Here is an 18112-nt window from a genome sequence, read left to right on the forward strand (position 1 = left end):
TCGACTCTACATGACAGATCTCTATAAAGGGATAGGCGATTATTTGGAAGTGACAGCTTTTGCTTCGTTCCGATTTAAACGAGCTTGTTAATGTTACATGACAGTTAAATCTATCTATATATTATTAGTTCGAATCCACACCACCCATACAAACCGTTACCATCAGCGCCAAGATGGCGAAAATAAAATAAGCACAAAATCCTACGTCTTTTAGCGAGTCAATTTATAGACGCCAGTGCTGTACATTCTCGTAGTTTAAACTGCTTTTAATATCACTTTTCATATTATTGGATTTTACCAATTCGACCTATAAAATTAATTTGACCGTGTTCTGCCACAGTCATGTTCACATTATGCTGTATTTCGCAACATGATACTTACTTGTCATTTCATCGAAATAACAGGAAAATTAAAAAAAAATACAAGCATGTATAATTCTTTGGACTGGACTGGACTTAAGTAAAATTAAATTTTTATTTTACTTAAGTCCAGTCCAGTCCTAGTCCTAGTCTTTAACCTAGAATTCAAGTCTAATTTATTATGAACTAGCTGTCGCCCGCGACTCCGTCTGCGCGGAATAAGAATTTCAGCAAGATCCGTTGAGCCGTTCTAGAGAAACCCACAACATCCATTCATCATTAAAATTCGTATTTATAATATTAAGATTATAAAAATTGTTTATAATTTTTAGGTTATGTTTCTTTCTTAAAAGTACGTTCGTCGAAACCATAGCATTTTTATACACGTCAGGGTCGTGTCAAACGAGCAATGGTGTAAACAAAAATTTAATTTATTGTACATTATTATTTACAATGTTATAATGTTATAGTGTCTATTTAACGAAAATTTATACGGAATTTACCCTTGAAAGTATGTATCCACGTCATAAAACTATTTTACCAACAAGAACAATGAAAATCTTTGGATTTAATTTTTTTATATTAGACAAATGACGTAATAACCTAACCTTAAATTAAAAAACTTAAATTTATACTAAATAGTAATTAATCAATTTATTCTATTCTTAGTGGAAGTTGAAAAAGTATAAAACATCTTTGCCTTTGTTACAATTTGCATTTAGAAGGCGGCAGCGGGACATCAAAGTGAAGGTTAGTAAAGGTATGTATACATCAGTGTAATTACATTTTACGTTTATTTACCGCGCACATGTGTCAATGCTTTAACACTAGGTGCTAATGGGGCTGGTAGAGGTCGCTTATAAACCATTATAGCGCGGCCTCACAATTAAAGGGATAAATATCATCTTTATGTCACATTGAAAGAAGAATAACATTTTGGAACGTATGTAATGTGTGTATGTCAATTCAATTGTGACCTCTATAAGCTTAAACGGCTATTCAATGAGGAGAGAAAAACATAGCTTTAAGTTATGATATTAGGCGTACTTATTTCAACAGAACTGTCTGTAACATGAAAAATAAACAATAAATATTATAACAGTCGTTAAGTGGCTAATTAATGGAGTTACTTTTTTTTTGTTTTCTATGGGAAATATACAAAATCTTCGCCCCTACCACTGTATGTGGTCAGAGAAAAGATCTGCGTCATTCAAATAGATCTATCATGGTACCCTCTCGGGACAAAAAATATTACGATTTATGTGCGTGTCATACGGAACGTCATAGAATTGTCGCCTTAATGTCCTGGCGTCAACGTCTGTGATAAGTTGTGGTTTTATGTCATTAATAATTAATAAATAAATAAGAAAGAGATTAGCATCCCTGATGCAGCGGGTGCGGGGCAGCGCACAAACCTACAACTCATTGTTGATAGAGCGGGCTTGGACTGTCCCGTATTAGCCATGTGGTCGCGCCTACATGTGTTATAATTTTATTAAATTTCTAAGTTGATTTTGTATCAACAATGTGTCTAAAATTTTATTATTATTATTATTATAAATTGAAGTAATTTTCTATTAAAAATATAAGTTATAGCTATTATACATTTGGCCCCGCTCCTGCGTTATGACGTTAATAAATTTGCACGTGTGTACTAAACAAAATAAACGAATAATTGCGACAAGCGCCTTCGTATAATCATCATCAATTATAGTTTTGACCATAATAACATGACACCATATTGAACCTGTAAATAAAAACAGTGAATTGTTCTGGATACTAAATAAAATGACCGTTAAAGTAAATGGATCAAAAATCAAATCACTCAATCAAAAACCTCTTAGTTACTATATACAAAATATTCTGAACAGTAAAATTTATATAATGCGAGTTTCCAGTGTCGAAAAACATGTGCAAAACATCTCATCTGTTAATCTCTAAAAAAATTAAATAATATTATATATTAATTGTGCACTGGCTGTAAAATTATTGGAATAGGTAACAATGTGTTGATCTAGTTCAGTTTTAAAATCCAGTCATAACTTTAGAATTGTAAGAAAGGGAGCTTTGAAGATTTCTAAGTATTTAAACATGTTATATTATTTCCTTAGTACAAAGACCTAAAGTGCAAAAATAGGGCCTGATAAAATACAACGCATTTTTCAATCTCTTGCATATATATTTTTTTTTATTTTCAATAAGAACATACAGATATACAAAGGAATAAAAATTCACATTACTTAACACGATTTACAAATTATATATTTTATTATATACTAATATAAATAAACATACCTAGTTATGATAATGTAGTAATAAATGCTTCTTTAAACTTTTTACGTATATATTACATTAATTGCGTACATTGTTAGTTAATAAAAACATAATGATTTTTCCTTTGACATAAGCTTGATATACATAAATGAGACACTCTATATTAAAATCCGGTTAGTTATTAAACAGTTTGTTTTTTTATATAATATTACAAGGTCGCAAACGAGCTAGCGGCCACATAAATTCACCGAAATGATGAAGCGACCGCTGCCTATAGACATTCGCAATTGCGGATGCGTTGCCTACCCTCAATCGACGAAGGAGGAGACGCACAAAAAGAGAATAAGATGCATGAATCAATAGTCAACGCGTATAAGCCACGTTGCCAACAAATATATCGATGGCACCTACAAATAAGGGCCAATGTGCAAGGCCGCATAAGTCCTTTTACTTCAGCAAAAAATTATATTTACACTTGTTAATGTGTTTTTGTTTACTGTATGTTATTAATTAGACTAAGAGGTAGCTTTTAACATAAACAAGTAAAAATCATAAATATGTTACTTTGGCCATTATAAGTAGGACCCAACAATATGCCACTTAGTCAGCGAGTGTTTAACGAGAGAATTTTTAAAAGCATTATCATACATGCAATAGAATGATTGTTTTTCCAGTCGACTGTGAGCTATGAATTTATACCTTAATTCCTTCGTTTTATGAAGCCTTATTTTTAATGTAAATGTACAAATAATCTAATATTTTATAAATTATTTTCTTTATTTTGACTAATTTAATATGTAGTATAGTATTTATTTATTTACTTATTATATATTATAAACCATATAATTACATTAGTATTGGTGTTCTTATTTGGACTATATCTAAATTTTATTATTACGAATTTCTAACGATATTTTTTTATCTAGTAGATTATTACATTGTTATTATTCAATGTTATATAACAAAAAAAAAAAAACATTCGAACCTGGATATTAGAGAATTCAAGGGGCGGCAATGTTTTTCTCGTTTATAGAAGTTATCCCTATAATCCGAGTTTATCGCTCGGGAGTGGGGATCGGGTTCGACTATATATATATATATATACACTCAAAATCTGTTATAACGACATCGAAGGGACTACTCATATTGAGTCGTAAAAACCGATAGTTGTAACAACCGGTGACAGGTATTAATAGGAAAATTATGTATATTCATGTAGGCAATTAAACCGCATTTTGTTTACTTCAATACAAACGTATAATATAAAAGGACAATATCATTTTTCCATCATTTTTGTATGCATAAAATCTGTAATTTTAGTTTGTTTGAAACACTTCTGTCGTGCATACACATTTTGTAACTCACGTTGGATTTTAATCAGCGTATCGTCACAATTTCCCTGCATGTGGAACTCTTCATTAAAAAGAACAATCTTTCGTAATACACTAACAGCATTAAGACCGTCAATCAAAGTTGGCACTGTAAATTGTTCTTCCGAGACTTCCTGTTCATTTTCGCACTGACAACAAACTGACTAAAGAGATATGACGAAGCGGGCCTTGAGGCTACGGCATGCATTTGCTTTGTTTCTAAGAATTACAAAAGACCCTAAACTTTGTTTACTTTTACGATAATAGCCATTGACTACTATACTGTGCCAGATGTGGATACTGTTACCTATTCAAATTACAATACAGCTGAGCCGGTCGTTCTACAGATATAATTCTCCGAAAACATTAACCAAATGTGGTCGCTTAATGCGGTATGTCGTAGTAAACAATGTCGTAAAAACCAATGTTTTCGATAAAGCGGTCATATAACATTCAGCCAGGACCTTTGATTTTGGTCATTTTAACCGGTATGTTGTTCTAAACGATGTCGCCATAAACGGTTTTGACTGTATATATAAAATCATAACAAAAAAACTCATAATAAAAGAAAAAAAAAACGAATTGAAACATTCTGTTTACTAGACGTTCGAGGTAAGAGGTATTATGAGGTTCGTAATTTGCAAGCGCATGCGCATGTCTGTACTCGTGGACTTCAGTAGCCCTACTGCGAGTTTAGAAAAGTAACATGATCCTTTTGTCGGTAGGGTAAAGGGTATTCCACAATTAAATTTGCGATTTTCAAATGCAACATAATTTCAAAAGAGGAATTAAAAAAATATATATATAAAAAAACAAAGGATTGTACTATAAACATATATTTTATCGAGTAGATAATAAAAAAAAAAACAATATTTAGACACACATTTTTACAATAATTTGTAAGTAAAAATTAATTATCAAATCAAAGCAAAATCAGACAATGCACTGTACTTTAACACTTAAAATGTTATGAATGGAAATTATTATAGTACTTCGGAAAATCAGTCGACATTTGAAACAAATATATTACATCGTCTTCATAGGACTGATTAGAATAACAAATAGCACTTTTAAAATCTATTTATAAATTAATAACTTTATATACCTTAACAAAATAACTACACTAAATAAATTATAATTCAGAAAAATTAAAAATGTACAAAAAATTTATAACTTGTGCGAAAAGCTGAACATAATGAATCCATTATTTAATCAAAATAAAACAGAGTATATTACGGACATAAAATAAATTACTATTAAATATAATCTATAAATCTACCAAAATAAAGATATGAATTAATATATTTGGCAACACTGACTATAATGAGAGTTGCCAGTGAACGTATTTGATTTCCAACGTAAAATTTTCCGTTATGGCAACACGCAGATATCCAGTCGTTAAACAATTTTAGAGTCCGAAAAATGTTCTAATTCTAACTAATTAAGTCAATATTAACAAAACATATCACACATTTTACCACATTTAGAGAGGGTAAACACTAAAAACTCTTTCATCAAAAACATCTACTTTGCACTTAACAAGAAATAAAAAAAAAAACATTATCGAGAATTTGCAATCTTACGAATAACTTCCTTGTATCGATCTTCACAGTAAATAATTCTAGTGCCCATGTATGATGCTTTCAAAAAAGTCACATTTTTAGAATCTCACAGAATGAGGTTTTAAATATTTTCCTATTCCACCAACATTTACTAAACTACACCAAGGTTACACGTGTGTGACACGATTTTTTTTAATCTTTAACTTCCACTTTAATTAAAATCCATTTCAAAAGAACAATAAGTGTTAAAGTTCACCTACCTTTTTTTATCATTTTGAATTAATTTTATCTCATACCATCAACAGCGCCTTTTTTAGAAGCAAATACAATTAGAAACAAACTTACAATTTTTTATTGAATACCCGAAAAAATGTAGTTCTAACGCCAAATAAATATTTTGCATTTGACAGCTTAAATAATTGTAAAGATTTTAATATCAAACTTCGACCCTTAAGGCGCAGTTTGATTAATCGTTAACACGGTCGCTATATAGCATGCGTGGTGCGAGAGATTTCTTGTTCACGCATTTAGTAGTGCTCGCATGCCAGAACCGTTTTCATTAGTCGTCAGCGTCCGCATCCGTTGGGTGATGACGACGGCGTTGGCATTTTCATCGACCAATAACTTTCATAAGGTTTATTATAAGTCGGTCGTTGTATTCAAGGTCATCGGAAAGCTGTGCAGTGCCCTCCCCCCGCATCCCTTTACATCCCACTACACCTAAACTATGTTCTGCGCAGTGACACATGCGATGTTCCCAGCCGCCAAGATATTTGAACCGCAATACATATTAGGAAAAACCTTAGAGTTTACGTTCGGAAATTATTGAAACGATAAAACCCATAAATTCTGTTAACTTTTGGCCATGTTTCTGTAGCATCACACCAAGGCGAAAATGATTAGCATATATTTAAATATTATAGATATTTAACATTTATAATACTTTGTTGAATTTCCAAAAATATTAATATAACCAGAAGGTAAAATTTTACTAAAAAATATTCATTTTAATTTTTTTGACCTTAAGTCATCTTGAATTTATATCCTCAAGTCTTGTGAAAAAACTTCTTTTCTTCCTGTGGTTTACAAAAAAATTATTACAAAAATATGATTTCAATTCCGTGCTAATTAAATAAATCGCTAAATAAATTTGCCAATTCGTATCTACCTATTATACCTTAAAAAATTACTGCACATAAATAGAAAAACAATGTATCAATGAATGAAGACAAAAAAAATATTCACAAGACGGAAAAGGACGTAAAATTGTCTAATTAAATGGCTAAATAAAAAAAAACAAGAAACCAAATTGTTTTCGATTAGTATTATTTATACGCGATATTATCACGTGCATGACAATTACGCCTGATGTAGTGGTATAGTAAACAAATAGATAGGGAGTTTGCGTCGCAAAATTATTCGATGAATATATTATCGATACTAGAGGTCGCTCGCGAATTTATCAGTGTAGAATTTTTAAAAAGCAGCCTATAATATTTTAGCACGCATCAGCTACGTTCCCGTCAAAACTTTTCCAGCCATTCCGTACCGGAATCGTGAATGTTAACGGAAATTGAACCGCTAATGAAGTAGGTCATTGCAGAAGGCCAAAATTTATTAATATTTATATTATAGACTGATGAAATCCTTGCTAATATTATAAATGCGAACTGTCTGCCTGTCGCGCTTTCACACCAAAACCACTATACCGATTTAAATTAAATTTGATACACAAATGTAGGACGAAGTCTGTAAGAACACATGGGCTATTTTTTTTTAATTTCGCACAGACGAAGTCGCGGGATACAGCTATTCTTTTATAACTTTAAGTAAAACAACTATAATAATTAAAATGCTTGCCGATGACAGTATTTCACTTCGTCGAAGTCGCGGTCACGGCTAGTATTTTAATTAAAAAAAAAAGTATCAACGCTAAAACAGCTTCATTTTAATACATTCATTCGAAAGAGATTTTAGACGCAATTAACCAAAAATTTATTTTGTCTATATAAATATCGACATCGTAGTCGTATTTTGGTTATCGATAAAAATGATCGACATCACTATAGGATTTCTTTGCGTCATAAAATCTGTTGGCTGCAAAATGACTGAATGAAAATATTAACACCTTTATAAATGTAATTTCCTTTATGACAATTTTACACGTGTAATGTGTATAGTGATTATGTGCCATTTATGTCGAATAGACGCCAATCACAAATCTATACGCTAGTAAAACTAGCGTAATTTAAAAATATAGTAAAGAATATAAGATTTTTTATATCATGGTTAAGATCAATAACGGTTTTAACTATACTTTTTTAACATTCTTTCGGCGGTTAACTGGATTGTGTATGACTGATTAATTCGCAAACCTGTAGCGCCCCTTTCTGTCACCCTACCGCGTATTACCCTAACGTCAGCCCTGGCTAAGGATCACCTCAGACCAATCTGTCATTTTTAAACCGACTTCCAAAAGGAGGAGGTCCTCGATCTGTCTATATGTTTATTTACTACTAACTGTCGCCAGCGACTCTACCCGCTAAACTTCATTAGTAGCCTATGCGTTCTTCCAGATTATGTTCTACATCTGTGCCAAGTTTCATCAAGATCCGTTGAGCCATTCCGGATACCTTCTAACAAACATCCATTTAAACATTCGCATTTATAATATTAGTAAGTTTAGAATTAGAAACTTACAAATTATGTAAATTTAGTGTTGACACTGTATAGAGGATCGTATTATTTTTTTAAGGAATAACTTAACTGAAACCACTATATAGGATTCAGTTAAGCACCACAAAGGCAAATTATTTACTATAAAGACAATTACAAATATAAAGACAAATTAATTTTTTAAATAAATTTAAAAAATTAATAGAAAATATTTACAAAAAAATATGAACTAACAATAAGGGACGAAAACAATAGTGAGCTTAAATTTAATTTTTTAGGATAATATATCAGAAAATTTAGAATATCTCGCGCTTTGTATTATATCACAGAATTTACTTAAAAACATCAGTTATTTTTATAGAATTCTATCTTTTTGATTATGGTGAAGTATAAAATATTACCAATCTAAATTTTTGATATTGTATAAAATTTTCCAAATATATCTAAAAAAAAAAAAATTTTAAAATCGATCTTCAATTGATATATATGACCGCCTAGGAACTAAAGGGAGTCTCAGTCAAAATTAACCATCAATTTGTAAATATATTCTATCAATCTTCATAAATCTAAAGAGAATGGAACTTGTCAAATAAAATGGATCATAATAAACATTTCCTTAACCTACCATTTGTCGACAATTCATAAATTAATTATCTATATAGGAAATACCCAAAAAAAATTATCTAACATATATACATACAAATAAATTATATAGTAATCAACTGCAGCTATACAGTTTCGTATTCATCTCATTATCTATACTAACTATAAACTTGGTAAACAAGCCTGTTCAAATAGGCACAAGACTTTGTGGATTAACTCATACTGTTCAGAATTCTGTACCATTCCACCTCTATTCAACCTCAAGTTACAAACAATACCTAACACATCAACTTTCTGTTCGCTTGTCAGCTGCTTTATGCCATTCAGAATGGCAAGAAGGCAACCAGTACGACCGATACCAGCGGAACAATGCACTATAGTCGGTGGCGACTTGTTCTCCACAGATAAATCTACAGGCGAAGACAGCTTCACAGTAACCGGACAAGGTACACTCGCGGACTCTAGCGGAGGAAACACAAACTTAGAATCCGGCTTCGGACTGTCATTACAGTGACACTGTTCATCTTTTTCATCATCACTTTCACTAAAATTATACGTTTGGTCTTTTAACACGTCTAAGCTTAGATTTAATAACGCATTCACGTCCTTGGGGCACTTATGGTCCGCCCAATTATGGAACCAGTAATGGTACACTGTTAGCTCACTGTCACTTAATTCACTTTTCGAATCCAAATGTCTAACGGTTAACTTTCGAATCGTGTAGCCGGCCTTCTTGACTAGACCTGTGTTTTTAATAACAAAACTCCTCTTCGTAGGTTCCATTTCGCTGAAGAAACTCGTATCAGTGAACTCTGGGCTTGTTATCGTTATTTCCTCGTTTAATTCCAATGGGAAATATTTTTCACATTTCTGTCTATTGTTCTCTATGAAGTTTGTCAGCATTACAATCTTCTGAATAGGGACATCGGAAGATTTATCTGTCTTTTCGCTGAGAAAATCTTTAACATTTTGTCGGATCATCATCCAAAAATCGTACATCGTGTTTTGGAGGGGACCCTGTGTTGCGATGTAGCTAGTTTTGGTGTACTCATGCCCCTGAAAAAAAAAAAAAATTAATGATTAAAATAAAGAGGCCATTTAATCAAAATAATACAAATAACAGAATTAGTAAATACAACATTTAAAAACATGATTTGTGATTTTATATTTTATGAAGTGCCTTAAAGAGTCGGAATTCGTACTAAATTTAGGTCTAGTATAGCAGTTATATACTTTATAGTTAAAAAGAAATTACAGAATTACCTTTATATAATTGGCATTGATGTATATTGTCCCGACGGTATCCGGATACGGTCGCAGCATAAATCTAGAATGTTCATTGGGTAGAATGGTTTTGTACCTATTCTTTGTATGTGATCCGGAAACAATCGGTTTTTCTTGGAAATTTGTTGGCATATCCCAAAATTCTTGATGCAAATTCCTCAACAACATCTTCTGGTATTCAGAACAAGGTTGGGTCGTCACCGGTTCCGGTATAACCATCTGGGGATTTTCCTTCGCAATATCAGAGTCTACGCGACCAGTACAGCAATGTTGACCCTCACCGATACTATGGCACTTGACATTAGAGTACCCGTTCTGAAATACATCGTTCAAATCTTTCAGCTGCTGTCGGGTCAACACGCTAGAAGCGTTTTGTAAATGATGTATATTTGCTAAATACAATCTAAAATCTTCAGATGTAGTTTGAGGGCTTAGAGGCTTGGTAGTTATATTTCTGACAAAACTTGGTTGAAAATTAGCATCTTCTTGATGTCCGAAAGCATATATGATTTCATTTTCATGATCGCCACCAACGCATGTTAGATTCTCCGAATATTCTTGATCCGACGTGTACGACGTAGACCACAAGTTGTCGTGTGAACCGAAGCCAATAGCATTTTCGGACGTGCGTAACTTCATTCGGTTTTTGTACGATTTTGGAATCAAATTTTCGGTACTTAAAGACTTTCTATGTCTCTCTCTATGTGGAAGTTCTGCCAGCTGGCCATCAATTAGTGTTTCGTCTATTTCTATGTTCCGTGGTTCTTGTGGATGAATGTTTAGAGTGAGCGAAGTATTAGAGCTTCGTCTCTCCAGGATACCTTTGTGAGGTTCCGTTGGTGCATTGTCGATACTATGGTTGCTATTATACCTACTAAGGTTGCATGTCGATCCGTTCAGATTGTAATTTGAAATACTGAGTCCTCGATTACTGGACAATTGTGGATTAGAAGTGTTGATATTGAGCGTTAACGATGTGTTGGAACTTCTTCGTTCTAATAGTCCTTTCTTCTGTCCGAATTTTACTTCTTTATTTAAGGAGGTGTTGCTAGAATGTCTGCTGAGGTTGTTGGATGTCGAGATGTTTAGTGTTAAACTGTTATTGGAGCCACGTCTCTGCAACAGACAATTCTTCGATACCTCTCCGGAGAGGTTCGTATTCGACGAGCAAATGACTCGAGTTGTTGGCGTTATACTCGTATGTTCGGCGTTCACGAGAGATGTATTAGAATCTCTTCGATCTATCGATAATTTCTTTTGTCTGATGTCGGAATTTAAACTGAAGTTAGAAAAACTCGTACGAACAGTTCCTAAGTTATGAGCGGAGGTGCCGGCGCTGCTCAATGAGCAGTTCGAGCTCTGCAGGCTGTGTGTGCTCAGCATTAAACTTTGATTGGAATTCCTTCTATGAAGTTTTTTGATTAACTTTTCTTCTCCAGTGCTTGGTTCGAAGTCGTCAGAGGGCACACCTTCCGGTAAAGTTTTCAAATTAGTACTTGACACGCTTAAATTTTGTTTATAGTTTAGAAGATTGGAACCTAGAGTTTGACCGGTGTCTACATATAACCCGGGCCTGCTGTCGGCTCCCGATATATTAATCTCTGGCGTATTTTCTACGAAATCCATAGTATTTTCTTCAAATGAGCCCATAGTTCGTGAACCCATTCGTGAAGGTCCCGCCTGGTATAACATGAGACTGGCATGGTTATCTCTAAGGAAAATTCCACTGTCTTGACCTTTCATGTAAAGTCGTCTTTGTTCGGCATTAGATTGTAAAGAATTGTATCCCATCTTGCCTCCAGAACCGTCATGTTTTACACTTCTTTGAGCGAGTATTCGTTTCAACTGTCGCTTAGGAGTATTCGGTACGGATATTGAATTTTGTGGTACATCCAAAGACTTTTTCTGAGGTAGAGATAGAATTACTGACTCGGATGAATCTAAAGAAGTCGCCTTAACTTTTAGAGTAGGCGTTTTAACCTTCTTCTCTTCGGCGTCGGTGTATAATTTTTCAAATTCCAATAATTCTTTTTCTAAATCGGTATCACGTTTAGACAAATCTATTGTTAGGTTTCGTAGGTTTTTAAACTTGCGTTTTGTTTGGGTCTCCGCCGGCACTGTCGATCCTTCATCTGACGTTACAGTTATTTCAAACTCTTTAGGTGAAAAACGAGGCATATCCAAAAATGACTGAGTATCTGAACTTTGTCGCAAAGTTTTTCTCTGAATGACATCAGGCGACTTAGGCTCCTCCTGTTCCACCGGTTTATTTTTTTGTTCAACATCGAACTTAAAGGCTGCTCTTTCACTTGAATTTTTTGTAATATGCCTTTCCATATTCTCACACGAAGTACTTGTTTCTTGGTTTTTATACGCCTCATTCATTTGATCCTTCATTTGTTTCGCTATTGGTAACCCTAAATTTTGTTCTATGATTTTTGCATTGTCAGAATCTAAGGAGATCGATTTTAGTCGTTGTCGTCTAGCCTGCGCTGAACTCGATTCGATAGGCACCAGTTCGTTTGTCCTTTCGATTACGGTCTTAATTCCGATTTGCATTGAGTCGATTTTGGTACAGCAATCTACTACGTCGGTTTCAATAACTTCTATTTTAGGGTCAGATTCTTTTTTCTCGTATTTTGGCATTATTTCTTCGTTATTTTTAATATTAGTGTCACAACTATTATGTCGTTTGTATTTCTTCACTTCTTTATCAGCTGGGGGAGTGAACCTTTCCTTTTCAATGGAGTATCTTCCACCGTACCTTTTCGGACGAGGCGATGCTCTAGACGCTCCTTCTTCTAATACTCCTTGCTCGAAAGTAAAGTAATTTTCCTTGTTATAACTATGTACTTTGGGACTCGGTCGAGGGGTGACGAACTTTGGAGAGCCCGGTTTATCACACAGACCATTAGCTCTGTTAATGTGATCGCTCAATGTTCTCGGTGACTGCGGCACCTCGGCGTCACGAGGTGTCTCGGGAAAGAATTTCGGTGACCTTACAGTATCATAGTACACAGACTTCGGGGAGGGCTCGGCGAAAAAGGCCGGTGAGGCCATCTCGGGAGGTGTAAAAAATCTAGGCGAACTAATGGTATCCGCTAATAATTTCGGAGAGAAATCAAATTTTGATGCAGAAGATTTATCTTTTGCCGAACTGCATTCTATAACCCTTGGAGAATTTTGCATCTCTACTCTTTCAATTCCATCGACGTGGGGCGTTTCAGTCACGCTGCACATGTTTAGACGAGTGCTCACAGATCGGAATCTTCTTAGGTTGCTAGGCGACATGTCTGACGGTACATCGGCCGAATCACTCATTTTAGAAACGGAGGAATCGTCGAAACCGAACACTTCAACATGTGTGCCGGCGCTAACCAGAGGCGATTTGTCGTCTTTCTCCAAAGACGGTGATCTTGTAGCACTATACTTTTTAGCTCGTGATTCTCTGGACAGGTCCGCCCCAAGATCAGTATTGACTAGTTGAGATAGAGGTCGAGGTATGCAAGGATATTTATAGTCAAAGGGACGTTTATGGAGCCAATGCTCGGGGGTCGATAGACGAGGTAAAGGCGGAGGTCGAGACTCCGAGCTTGCAGCTTCGTGAGCTATAGTGTTTTGATTGAAATTCTTAACGATGACGATTTGTGGCGGGTTGGGGCGAGGTGCACACGGCGGTGAGTCTGAGGGGACCGTAACCACGGGGTCGGGGGGCGCTCCGGCCAGATCAGTGTGCGCGCAGCGGGGCTCCGTGATCGTCAAGTGCGACACGTACGCTTTACCGCTGCTTACAATGTGAACCTGGTGAAGGAAAACATCCCATTTAACATATATTAATCAGAATCAGTATAACATGCAGGATCATTTAAAAGTGTTTGATTTATTTTAGATATTTTCCATTTAAACGATAATTCTAATGAGAAACTTTTATCAATTAAAAGTACTGTTTTACCTTAGATTTCCGCAAGGAGTGAAGTGTGCAAGTAACATCTAGGTGTGTGATGTGAACGCACCTGATGCACTTGCAGCGGGCGGTGCGGCCACGCGAGATGACGCTGCTTCTGCCCTGGGCGGCGGCAGCGCAGCGCGACCAGCAGCAGCAGCAGCGCGGCTGCCAGCGCGCCGCACCACCAGCCTGCCGCCGCGCCCCACATGCCCCCCCGCACCTGCCGCGCACCCACACGCCCCTCACATCTGAAAACGATAAATAGACATCAGAAACTCGACAGTATTTATTGGTATCAACGTAAACAAAGAAAAAAATTATGTTAGAAAACAAAATTGCTGTCAAACATACTAAATATCTAAGAATGAATTGCAAACTCACTATGATAAGAATGGTCTTATGTCATACAATAACAATGTGACGAAGTAATCTCGTATTTGAGGTGCCCTTTCATATCGGCTGCGAAATCGACTTATAATTTACTCAATTTATGTCCATATGACATCACAATCACGTTCAGGTTTTATTATTATTGATAATTATAATCACCACCATCACATACAATGCCTTAACCTGGATAAATCCACAGTACGTGAAACCAGTGTCGTCATCCGGAGGTAAAAGCACATTCTGCATTCCGGAAGACATAATAATTATCACTCAATTTAACATCATTAAACTGAAATAAATATTAAAATATCCTCACCAGCAAGGTCAGTACACTTTTGCAATATATATATATAACTAACTAGCGATGTGCATTACTTCACACTACTTGCTAATTAAAAGATAAAATAAGTTGGAACTAATAAAACATAATTACAAAATCTCATTTAGATTTGTTCGGAACTTTGAAATTACCTTTAATAAAACATTGTGTATCTAAGTATGTTCCATAAATATCTATATCTCGCAAATATTTTCACAGTAATAACAATATGAAAGAAAATGCATGTTTGCAGTAACATTCTAGTTTAATGTTAATTGTATTATATATATTATAATATGTTTTTCAATCAATTAAGACTTAAAATAAAATTAGTTTAATAATTTATTTTGCTTCCCCTATTTTTATGTCGCCCGAGACTTGGTCCGCGCGGCTTTAAAAAAACTTAATAAGTAGCCTATGTATTCTTCCAGACTATGTTCTACATCTGTGTCAAATTTCATCAAGATCTGTTTAGCCTTTCAGGAGATACCTTCAAACAAAAATCCATCCATCTGAACTTTAGCATTTTTAATATTAGTAAGATTGAAACCTGATGTTAAGTGTTGATGCGGTCAAGGTATTAATAAATTCTACAATAGTATGTATCTACTGTAGAATTTATTATGTACATATAGACTCATCCAATGAAGACAGTAGAATCTGGATAAGCGAGAAACCTCTACAACTGAGTCATTATCCGGTTCCCAATGGACAACCTCTAGAAGTGAAAAACTTGGGTCGGAGAGAAACCTTTATAAGTTAGAAATGTATCACATTTTCTTGGGCCTGCTTATCCAGGTTTGGATGTACAATTAATCTCTAAGATGTAACTCTTTTCATCGAACATACGGACAGATGATTGATCTAACATACTAAAATCCTTAAATTCTATATAAATGACATTTTTTCTTGACGCACAAACTATACATTGTAAATTTAATTTAACAAGCACATTTGGAATGCAGCCGATTTCGAATATTTACATCCATCAAAGCCAATTAGAGCATTTTTGATATGTTTGTAACTTGATTGTGGTGTATATGATGTTTATTTGTTCTGTTTTATTTCATTTCCTTGTAAAGTCATTGCCTCTAGAAATAAATAATAAATAAAAAAGTTTAAAGTATAAGAGAATATAAACTAAAGAACATGAGAATTTTTCTTTCTACATTCTACTCTAGAACTTTAGTAACTACAGTAGTGTAAGATGTTATATAAACTCTTTTGTCTTATAAATTTAATTATATCACTTCATAAGCTTGTTTCTACCAAAAGATTACAACAAAATGAGTAATTATTTACTACCTTTGTACATGACAATAATAAGGCTTAATCATCATCTAAAAGATGTTTTTGGTATTCTGTGTCAGAGACCTTCACATGTATGACTAACAAACATTCACATTACATCTTATTTTTTTATAATTTGCTTGATACTGTTAATGAAAAGTAATAACATTGAAACTGTAAAATGTTAGAAAAAAATTGTATTTCTTTCCTTGTAACATGAATATATTGTAAGATGTATGGGATGGATGTTGTTTGTATTACAATGTATTAACATTTGAAATAGTGAATGATCAATCACATTCATAATATCATGTTTATGGATTCAGTAGGTTATCTCTGGTCTGGTGTATTTTACATCTTAATTCGTAACAATAAGTTCAATATTAGATCTACTATGATTCGTTAAGAAACATAAAGAAAAAAGAATTGATTCTAGAAGACAGATTTGTTTTCTAGAATTTTTACAAATTATTAGAACCAACAATAGTTTGTAAAACGAAGATTATATTGCACATTTATGTATACTTTAGCTACAAAACAACAATGATTTAAAAAAATTAAAATGACTAATATAGAGGTACGTAAGAATAGCAAGAAAATACTTACTGTGCATAAAAAGCAACAGTTCAATACCGTCCAATATTCCAGTGAACACAAATTACTTCAACTGCTAACATTAACTGATGGACAAATACTTGAACAACACACAGCCACTTAACCAATATTTATCAGGTTCTAAATAGAATAAATAATACGTTAAACGTTTTTGAGTAAATATTCTCTATAGAGGTTTTGAGTTTTGACGTTAGGAGCTTCGGCCATTTTTCTTAGGTAGGTAAAACAACACAGTGTTGCTAGTTCATACTCATAAAACCAAAGTTCCGTTTATAAATTCAAACTATAAAATTAATAACAATTTTTTTTTTATATAAAAAAAAAGTTCTATTATCTGTACTAGTATTTTTTTAATATTCCTAATCTCAGGACAAACTCTGCCTTTAATTCTGATTAGTTTTGAATAATAAGTTGAATAAATAAGAACTTGTGAAATAAACGTTTGATTTGTACTTGTTTTGACACAATTAAGACTTATTTTCGTAGATATCGTTACAAATTCTTCAATTGCTTGTGTAAGCACAAGATACTGATCTACACTTTACTTTTCTTCCTGCACTACACTCTCGATAATTGATAAAATCGTCATTGTAGTTACCGCCGGTATTCCGAATGAACATTTAGCCAGGAAAACTTAAGCTACCATTCAGTTTCTAGAGGCACATGCGCAGTATGAACTTCAATGAACTGGGCCACTGGGGCATCGACTGTCCCTGCCAGCTACTCTTAGGTCATTCAATATGTGGTACATAAAACTGTAATCTAGGTCGCGGTGTACCGAACTGGGTTACTTCTGTTAAGGTGTTGTTAAAGTGCACCGACTGTTTCGACAAGACAATGTTTAAACAAATTTTGAAAAATACTTAATTTTAAACCATTTTGAGTTATTCTTATTGGTAGTTTCTAGGCAATATTACCATCATTCTTTCTTTTAATTTTTTTCCACTGTTACACCCAACAATTCTCTAATTATTCAAGAGCCTGATGTTGGTAGATAAGAGTGAAAACCCTTCTAGGTTTTCTTGGCTTGGGCTGACACCAACTGCACCTGTTTTCGAACTACGAAGTAAGAAGCGACTGAAATACTATTCAGAGCTTACGTTACGAAATCAGTCAATATTAAAAAAGTCAAGTTAAGTTATTTTTGATTGTGAGGTTGATGATTTAGGGTTAAAAAAAATAAAACATTGTTTGTATTACAAAATTATATTTACTTATTATTTACGATTAAATATTTTGCTATGAATTAAATAAATAAGGACTTATTAACAACTAACGATACATTGGAATTGTCTAACCTATTTACGTCTGAAGATTTTATATATTTGGTATTAAAATACACTAAACTACAGTTAAACTGTAATATATTAAGTATGAGATATTTTAAACATATATTATGTCCATAAGTTAAGCTTAGCTGTGGG

The 18112-nt window shown here is 33.8% G+C and overlaps 1 protein-coding gene across 1 annotated transcript; it reads right to left on the bottom strand.

Annotated features, from left to right (window-relative positions):
* Positions 1-8963: 8963 nt before the first annotated feature.
* Positions 8964-16892, bottom strand: LOC106708349. Its single transcript, XM_014499840.2, has 4 exons — positions 16680-16892; positions 14142-14322; positions 10108-13929; positions 8964-9900 (listed from the first exon to the last, which is right to left on the bottom strand). The coding sequence occupies exons 2-4, from the start codon at positions 14280-14282 to the stop codon at positions 9007-9009; spliced, it is 4857 nt and encodes a 1618-aa protein (XP_014355326.2). The 5' UTR covers positions 14283-14322; positions 16680-16892; the 3' UTR covers positions 8964-9006.
* Positions 16893-18112: the final 1220 nt, after the last annotated feature.

The sequence above is a fragment of the Papilio machaon genome, chromosome 19, assembly GCF_912999745.1.
Source record: "Papilio machaon chromosome 19, ilPapMach1.1, whole genome shotgun sequence".
Taxonomy (NCBI): Eukaryota; Metazoa; Arthropoda; class Insecta; order Lepidoptera; family Papilionidae; genus Papilio; species Papilio machaon.

Bases quoted from the DNA above. Each gene is read 5' to 3' on its own strand.
- LOC106708349 (XM_014499840.2), bottom strand. From the start codon at position 14,282: ATGTGGGGCGCGGCGGCAGGCTGGTGGTGCGGCGCGCTGGCAGCCGCG. The intron at 13,930-14,141 runs GTGCGTTCACAT...TTCCTTCACCAG, and splicing joins GCCCGCTGCAAGTGCATCAG to GTTCACATTGTAAGCAGCGG. The intron at 9,901-10,107 runs GTAATTCTGTAA...TTTTTTTTTCAG, and splicing joins TCAATGCCAATTATATAAAG to GGGCATGAGTACACCAAAAC.